Source organism: Triticum dicoccoides, chromosome 3B (genome assembly GCF_002162155.2).
Source record: "Triticum dicoccoides isolate Atlit2015 ecotype Zavitan chromosome 3B, WEW_v2.0, whole genome shotgun sequence".
NCBI lineage: Eukaryota > Viridiplantae > Streptophyta > Magnoliopsida > Poales > Poaceae > Triticum > Triticum dicoccoides.
The window spans coordinates 713,992,295-714,001,628 of NC_041385.1; the positions used below are offsets into that span (position 1 = coordinate 713,992,295).

Genomic DNA, 9,334 nt, shown 5'->3' on the forward strand with positions numbered 1-9,334 from the left:
TTTCATACGAAATTTACCATCCACTCAAACTTCTTTGTACATTTTCTTTGTTTTTTCCATGGCATCAAACATTTTCTTTATTTTTTTTCCTTTGCCTAGGCAATAGGTTTGGTCTTGTACTCCCTCCAGTCATTTTTACACCGGGTATTAGATTTGTGCCAAGTCAATCTTTGCAAAGTTTGACCAAATTTATATTAAAAAATATCAACATCTACAATACCTATGTATAATATGAACCTACATTTCATAATTAATCTAACAATGTTCATTCGGCATTGTGAATGTTGATTTTTTTTTTCTATACATTTGGTCAAAGTAGAGGTACTTTGACTTCGGACAAAATTTATATGTAGACTAAAAAGGACCGGAGGGGGTATGACTTTGCTATTAGCTTCTTTGCATGTGTGTGCGTTGATGTTGATTGTGTTCTATTTTTTTTCAGGACTGATGTTGAAAAAAGATGAATGCTTGGTCATTGTGTTTGTATTGTTTGATGCTCCACTTTGAGCCGATAAAATCCACCCCTCATACAAAAGTATTTCATATTGCTCCAGGGCATCAACTTCATTTGAGTTAGTAAAATTCATCCTTTATAAATAAGGAATTCATCTTTCTCCAAATCGGGTACCAACTACTAACTGCATACGCCCTCAGTTTGAGTCCGGGTAAAAAAAATTCAACCATAAGAGCAACTCTAGCAAAGTTGCCATAGATATTGTCGGTCGCCATATGGGATATGAAGCGAGCTTCATTCGAATATGGAGGATGTGGTCATTGTGCACAAACACAGAGTCGCTACAACATCCATATATATTCCTTTTTATCTTCTTATGTTTTTCATTACATCAACTAAAAAATCCGCATACATACTTTCAGGGATTAAAACGCTAATTTTTTAGATAAGATTACATCACAAGTGGTTACATCGGAGTAGAAAACTCGATTAGCGACAAAATTATTACTAAACTGGTGACTATATGCCTTGGGAAACACTAGTTGCTCCTCACCACGATGACGGTGTATGCAGTGCACGGGACACATGCATATGTAACGAGACGAGTCGTCCTCCATGCACAGCGGTGGGACGGTCTGGCAACCTCGTCCTCATCCCGTCCCTGTCTGTCATCGTCGAGGTCAGAGATGGCTTTTTCAACAAGGGAAGATCAAATAGGACACGATTCGACTAGGTGAATGTCACCATGTTCACGTCGAATGTGCGCCATCTGATGCACTCCTTCTTCGCCCCCAAGTCCGCATATTTATCCTCGTAATGGAGTCAGATGGTGTAGTTGCTCTCCGTCGCAACGCCTTCCCGACGTCGATATGCTTGAAGATTTGATTGAGATGGACGACCGAGGCGTGGCCTGCATAGCGCGCATCCCATGCCCCCTTAATAGAGAAGCAACAGGGAGCACATGAGGCCCTATATGAGCTGCGTGGACAAGACCTCGCCTTTCCATACGGGATCTGCATGCACCCGTGCTGGATACCCTAAATAATGGAATGTCTTGTGATATTCCAATCTAGGAACTCATCGAGGGGGAAATACCCTTTGGCTCCCGCATATATATACACCCTACATGGTTTTTTAAAAAATAATTAAACAAAAAGTAAAAATAGTTCAAAAGTATTTTTTGATTAAACTTGACTTACTTGCGCACTAGTATATAAATCTTCACAAAAAAAAATGTTGACTTCACAGCTAAAAGACAAAAATTATTTGCTATTATAAGTCACTATTCACGCTATTTTGACTGAAAATTTGTCTTTTTTAAAAGAAGTCAAAGAGGAATTTTCTTTATGTGGAACTTTTTCACTAGTACAATGAAAGGTCAAGTTTATTTCAAAACATTTTCAGAATTTTTTGACTTCTTATTGAATTGCTATTTTTTTTATATAGGGTACATACCCAGGAACCAAACGGCCCCTTCCCTCATCGAGGGCAGGATCCGTCCGCACACCTCTAGCACATATAGGTCTCCTCCTCAGCGATGTGGGTGGCCTCCTTCTCCACTTGCTCCTCATCCAACATCCCTCCTCGTCCTTCGAGACGGCACCCAGTCCAACAGTGGGGGAAGCGCATGGCGATAGAGAGGGAGAAAGCCCTAGCAGCTGTGTTGCAAGTGAAGGTCGTAAACAACTCCGTCCGTCCCATAATATAAGAACATTTTTGACATTAGTGTAGTGTAAAAAACGTGTTTATATTATGGGACGGAGGGAATATTCAAGAGAGGGGGAAGTCGCTACAGGCAGCTTTGTTGGAAGTGAAGGTTGTAAGCTATTCAACCATGGCAACGGTCTTTTTATAGCCGCAGGCGGAGGACGCCGAAACAATATAGCAGGTTACAGAGAGTAGGCACATGATAGCTGCCATTGATTGGCATGCTTGCTGATGCCATGTCTGTCCGTGTGCACCATTGGAGAGATCACCGCTCGAAAGGCTGGAACGAAGGTAGACTTCCCTTCCCTTCCAAGTGAGCGGCTGGTGGGTATGGAGCGCCCTCCAAACAACGCCCCAAGCCTTGCAAGATTATATCGACTCGAGGCCATATGACGAGAGTGAGTATTTAACATTTTTTAGGCCAAAATAGTCGATATGCCCGTCATTATGGCTACGAGGCCAATAAGGCGGCTCTGCTATAGTTGCTCTAACACTCCTTGTTTCTCTCCTAATTTTAGGTCTACTCAGTGTCATTCAAAAGCTATGCAATGCAAGACTAACTGGGACTTGTTTGCTTGTTAGGAGGGCTACACACAACGAATAAGAGTATGTTCATGCATGTACAGAAGGGTCACAGCCTTTACAAGTTTAACAGCACGGACCATGCATTCTTCAGCGTCACATCTGACCAAGAAACCGATAGCTACTTTAGTATCATCATCCCTAACTAGGGCTACGGCAGTACACGGAAGCACGGATCATAGAACGGGAGATCGATTTGATCATCATTAGCAGGTATACTTGAGCTAGCTAATTAAGTAGTCTTCAATGGGGGATCGGACGGCGAGCCTGCTCATTTCAGATGCTCACCGCCATCTGGTTCATGGAGCTGGCCTCCTGGCGAGATCGCCGGACACCGTGCGGAGACTTCTCTTTGCAACCACCGTCTTCTCCGCCCGCCTTCACGTCGGACGCCCCACCTTTCTCTGGACTGGCATTCTTGTGCTTGGCTAGATCCTGTTGAGCTCTTACCTTCACGCCGCGTATCAGCTGGTGGTACACAGAAAGGCTGAGATTAGCTGATGTATAGACAATTCATTCAAATGCACAACAAGAACACAGATAGTTCTGCTAGTACGTACTTAATTAGATATCCAAACTCCAAAGACAAACAGTCCTATATACTCCATCCCTCACAGAATACAAGACATAGACATCTGACTTTTCAGTCTCCAACACTTGATTTTGACCTCATAATATGCATAAAGAATAGGGAGATATGCATGATATAAAACTATTTTGCAAGATGAATACGATGTTATTGCTATTAATATATGCACAATATCCATGCATATACTTACGCACATACAAGAGGCCAAAGTTTTAAAACGTTGACCTCATAGTACATAATAATCCGTATTATATTTTTGGACGGGATAGTATATATTGTGATAATTATATGCCAACGCTCCCAAAATGGCAGCAACTGATCAGTTCGCAACATGCATATGGATGTAAACCGATCATTTCATGGAAATGAATTAACGGGAAGGGTATGATCATTACATATTTGCCTGACTTGACATCAGAGTAAAGCACGATGAAATCACCCTCCTGCAGCTCATTGGACCGAACAAAGTCACCTACAAGGTCAAGCAGAAGAAACGTTTTGTGAACACAAGGGAAGCTAGCAACATATTTGGTTTCAAAATTGTATCAGGCAAGTTTGCTTCTCTTCTCTCACCAGTGTTCTCTAGAAGATACATTCTGCTCTTGTTGTTGGGCCAAAATCTGCATGCATGAAAAATCAAGAGCCATCATTGTACCAGCAATTTGTTATCATGCATGCAGAATACAAACTAGCTAGTTCTTTTTTTCTCATTTTGACAGCTCTAGCTAATTACTCCCTCTGTAAACTAATATAAGAGCATTTAGATCACTAAAATAGTAATCTAAACGCTCTTATATTAGTTTACGGAGGGAGTAACTAGCAACATATGATACACTTCGGAAGAAGAAGAAGAAGACGGAAAAATAGGAAGTATGGTATCAGAAACACCACTTCATTATGATAATATACTGTCTAGAGAGACGATGCGAAAACAAAATTTCTGCATGCCCGCCCGTTCACGTATATATAGAGAGAGCGCACTACGAATGCATGCTACTATTTGGCTCCCGGATTCCCATCATATGTATTCATATGACCCACTTGCCCAATTGGGAAAGGAGCATGCGTGTCCCACAGTGATGCAGAGTGATCATGTCATTTACTAGATGTGGCCTACAGATAATTAAAAAAAGATAAAAGTGGACTAATGAAAGCATGCATGTTTAATATTATTATTAAATTTATCCCAAAATCGATCGACGGGAGTACTACTTACCGGTACCGCATGCTCCAGACCTGAGATGTGCCGATGTCCTCAATGGGGATCGAGATGCCGTCCCCCGTCTTGAGCTCCGGCAGGTGAGTCTCCGCTTCCTTCTGAAACCATCCATGGAAGAAGAGACACTTTTTAGTCGCAACCGATCGATCAGCAGAAAGACAGGAAGATCCATGGATAGATACACTTGCAATCCGAGAAATCAAGAAGAAATCAACACAAAGATTACAGAAAAGAAAGGAAGATCCATTCATAGCTAGGTCATACAGGCGCAATCCAAAGATAGATCTTGTCTAATCAAAGAGGAATCAAGGAGAAACTAAAATTTGCAAGTGGATGCATGCATATATAGCTGAAAATTGCAAGTGGTGCATGGGTCGGGCGGATGGAGGAAGAAGACCGCGATAGGGAGGTGACTGCCTCACTTTGGGGAGCACGATGCGGCCGAGGGTTCCGACGTCGCTCTGCTTGAGCACCTTCTGCAGCAGGAACCGCAGGTTCTTGTCTCCTGCCGCCGGCGCCGCCGCCGGCGTCCTCGCACCCTGCGCGCATGCACGGAACCTCGTTGAGAAACGCAATTCACCGTGCAGGTAAAACAGACACGCACGCGCGCATGCATATCCTATCGCTGGACAGCGATGTGCGTCCATTACGAAGCACGCACACTTTATTTGGGGAGCAATGGCTTGTGATTCTATGCGGGATGGCGATCGATGGATGGATGGCAAGAGGTGTTCGTGCATGCATGCACCTGCTGCCGCTGCTTATTGGAAGCCGACGCCTGCCCCGGGCGATGCGGCGTGGCGGCGCCGCCGGAGGGCGGCCTCGCTGCTGCGTCCGGCGAGGGTTTTTGCTGCTTCTGCCTTGAGGAATTGGACTTCGTCGACAGCGGATTCGGGACCTGGACCATGAGCTGGCCCTGGACGGCCTGTTGCGTCCAGAGGCCTCCCCAGCCGGACGACGGCGGCGTGACCGGCGCCGAGTGCGCCGCGCGGGGGGATTGCTCTTGAGGGAAGCCGCCGGTTTGGATCTGGCTCAGATTCAGCTGCTGGCTCCGCTGCTGCTGCAGGCACGACAAGCGCCGCTGCCTCGCCATCCGCTTCTTCCGGGCCTCCCTGGTCGCCGCCGGCTCCATCCGCTGCGGGAACTGCCCGGCGAATCCGGGGGCCGCGAACGGCTGCGGCACGGCCCCCGGCGGCGGCATCGGGTATGTTTGAGTGCCTGCGGATGTGGCTCCAGCTGGGACGAACGCCGCGTACTGCAGGGGCCAGGCCCCGGCGTGCATGTCGGGCGCCGCCGGCGGGGAGAACGGCTGGCTGCTCACGGCCACGCTGCTAGTGCTGCAGCCCTGCTGGAATGGGTAGATCGCCTCGCCGCCGTAGGATCCAGTTGGCGAGAAGGCCTGGTAGGGCATCCATGATGTGGCAGCGGCGGCACCCGTCTCCGCGGGGAATTCGTAGCCGGGGTTTGCGCCGGGGCTAGGGAGCTGGCCTCCTGCCGGCGGCGCCTCCTGATCCATGGCGCCGACGCGGGGGCGCTTCTTCTGCAGGTGGTGGTTCTGCACCCAGGTGAGGATGAGCTTGAGCAGCTGCATGGTGCCCTGGCGCCCCCCACCGAGGCGCGCGGCCGCGGCCTCGATGGTGGATCGACGGAGGCGGATGCTGCGGAGGTCCTCGGCCGAGATGCAGTCGCGGTTGTTCTTGAGCCACTCCATGAAGAACAGCGGCAGGTCGTCCGCCGCGCTCCCCGTGCCGCCGCCACACATGAAGGCATCCTCTCCTCCACCAGCGGCCGCATGCGACGCCGTTCTCCCGGCCGTGCCGTGGCCCGCCGGAGGCTGCTGGAGCTGCTGCTCGGAGATGACATCCTCCAGCATCATCCCGACGTCGGGGAAGAGCGGCTCGTCGTCCCAGGGGACGTCGTCGTTGATGGACGCGAAGTCGAGCAGGTGGTCGATGTCGGAGAGGTCGTCCATCCCGTCCCCGGCCGCTGCAGGCTCGGACGGCTCGCCGCGCGCCCCCTCGGCCCCGCGCCCGCCCGCTCCCGCTGGGGCAGCGAAGGCGCTGGAGGAGTTGGAAGACGAGGAGGAGGAGAAGGTGGAGCTCGACGGCGAGGAGAGGCAAGGGAAGTCCGGGAGGGCCGGGAAGGTATCCTGCGCGAACATGAAGTCGTCCTCTCCCTGCCGGATCTCCACCGCGGGGCCCTTCCCGCGGTGCGGCCCGCCGCGCCTCGGCGCGTCCCCCTGCGAGTGCCGCGGCGGCGACGAGCCGGCGGAGGCGTCCATGCAAAGGGAGGCAGCGAGAGCGAGAGGGCGAGGGCGAGAGGGAGATGTGATGTGTGTGTGCGGCCAAAGCGTTTGTCCCGCTGTGTGTAGGTGCGAGGTGGGGGTAGGGGGTGGGTGCAGTTACTCTGAAGATGAACAGGGCAAGCAGGAGGTGGAAGGGAGAGAGTGCGGCTGCGCGCCCCACGTGGCGCCCGCGGAGGGCTGTGGGAAGCGCTCCACCGCCCACGCCAGCCTCTCCCGGGCATCTGCCCTTTCCATCCCCCGCTCCCTCTCGGCCCCTCCCCCTGCCCGTGGGTCCCACCACAACCCCGGACCCAGCTTCAGTGAAAGGGCTTCGACCACCGCTAGTGGGGTGACGCCCTGCATGGTCCTGCTCGATGACAGCCGGGCCGCGTGACGCGAGCCCACATGTCAGTTACGACCTCTCTACCTGGGTGGGAGACTTTTGTTTCGGCGCGTGATAATGTTGACCGCTTCGTGGCCCGTGGGGGCCATCAGCCATGCGTCCGTGGACGGGGCCTGGGTGCGCGTAGCATTTCCGCTTCGTAGGATGTCTGTGTCGCGGGAGCGCCGACTGGGCGCTGCGCGCTGGGTCCCTTTCGCGCCGTCCGATGGAGCCACCCTCCAGATCCGACGGACGCGCGCTTCCCAAGCGACATCAGGCCTGTCTCGGAACTAGGGGTGGCGCGGCCCCGCGCACGCGCCGAAGCCTACACGGACGGGCGCACCTGACGTGGACGAGGGACACATGTGGTTGCGATGACGTGGCGCCGAATGATTGGTCGTGGAGGTGGCGTGCATGGAGCCATGGGCCCATGCCGCGGCCAGCTCACCGGCAGCCGGGAGATACATGTACCTGGTGTGGGCGTTGCGTGTGGATGGAGCGTTTGCCTTGTCCTACTCGTAGGAGGTTGTTGCGGCCATAGTCAACACTATTTCGTGGCTTTTCTTAACTCTTTCTGGAAATGTTTGAGCAATGCAATTGTTATACGTATATCTGTTTCCATCACATGAATGACACCATGACGAAGTACTACTGAAACTGATAGAGTATTGCGTCGCTGCAGCTTTGGCGCTTTGCGCTAGCTGTTTCACTTCTTCTTTTCTCTTTCAGTTTGAGACGGTCGCCTTGTATTATATGCGTTTTCAACGAGAGTAGGCAGACGGAGTATGCAACGAGGATGGTGAGATATATGGCGTGGCTATGTGAAATATTTTGTAGGTAGGCAATCGGGTGTATCACATTTTACGTTGGCATTGAATTAATTGCGCCCGGATGTTTTAGCTACTCCCTTCGTCCGGAAATACTTATCGAAGGAATGGTTGTATTTGTATTTTAGTTCTAGATATATCCGTTTTATGCATTCCTTCGACAAGTATTTCCAGACAAAGAAAGTACATGATATGGATCTTATTATCGGCCTTTGCGTGTGTGTTTTGAAATGTGGCAGGTGACCGCATTGAAGAAGAAGATTGTATGCGTATGTATGGTAGAGATTTAAGATATGTAACTGATGTATTGAACTAGGAGCGACAAATATCCTCAAGAAATTTTGGTATATCGTGATGTGACCCCTCAGCCATTACAACATTTAAGATCTCCCGTGTTGAATTGTTAGGTTGCTCATTTCTCTCCAAGTAGATGATCATGGGTAACACATATCTTATACCCCCATCCGTTCACTTTTATAAGTCATTTCAGACAAGTGAAATTGAGCTGTTTTGCACAATGTCTGAAACATCTACAAAGCCTTATAAAAATGAACAGAGGGAGTATTGTATTTACGTCTTTTTGAAAACAAAAACATATTTATGTCCTACCCATGGCTTATGGTTCTAAAGAGAAGGAACAATGATGTGCATTTCTATCTTGATTGTCCGTTACATAATGTACCGTAGACACATTCATTGGCAGTAAGTATGCAGCGTAAGTCCTTACCTCTACTGACTTTACGGATGATAGCACGGAAACGGTCATTGACAAAAAATCTACAAGGAAATATTACACATACCTTATATCATATTTTACATACCATATATCATATTTATGTCACATCCATGGTTTATGGTTCTAAAAAGGAGGAAGAATGATGTGTATCTCTATCTTGATTGTCCGTTACATGATGCAATATAGAACACATTCATTAGCAGTAATTGTGCAGTGTAAGCCCTTATTTCTCTACTGACTTTGCGGATGATAGCACAGAAACGGTCATTTACAAGAACTGCATAGATATATTGTGAGACTTTACGGATGATAGCACGGAAATGTCATTGTCAAAAACTGCATGTATATATTACAAAAGCATATATCTTTTGGCAATTGATCGATTTGATATCTAACTCGTGAGTGCTAATAGTCCCCGTGAAGTTTTCCCTGTTGTGCAATATGTTGATGTCATGTGTTATATCACACTCGTGTTTCAAATTGATAAATAGTATTCGCTTTTTCTCATTGACTATGAATCAACCATGTCAATGAGATTTTGCAACACTATATGA

At 48.9% G+C, this 9,334-nt stretch overlaps 1 protein-coding gene across 1 annotated transcript; it reads right to left on the reverse strand.

Annotated features, from left to right (window-relative positions):
- Positions 1-2,782: 2,782 nt before the first annotated feature.
- On the reverse strand, positions 2,783-6,832 carry LOC119281942 (B3 domain-containing protein VP1-like). The gene is made up of 6 exons (XM_037562333.1): positions 5,300-6,832; positions 4,974-5,090; positions 4,549-4,649; positions 3,906-3,952; positions 3,728-3,804; positions 2,783-3,211 (listed from the first exon to the last, which is right to left on the reverse strand). The coding sequence occupies exons 1-6, from the start codon at positions 6,830-6,832 to the stop codon at positions 3,020-3,022; spliced, it is 2,067 nt and encodes a 688-aa protein (XP_037418230.1). The 3' UTR covers positions 2,783-3,019.
- Between the last annotated feature and the right edge of the window lie 2,502 nt (positions 6,833-9,334).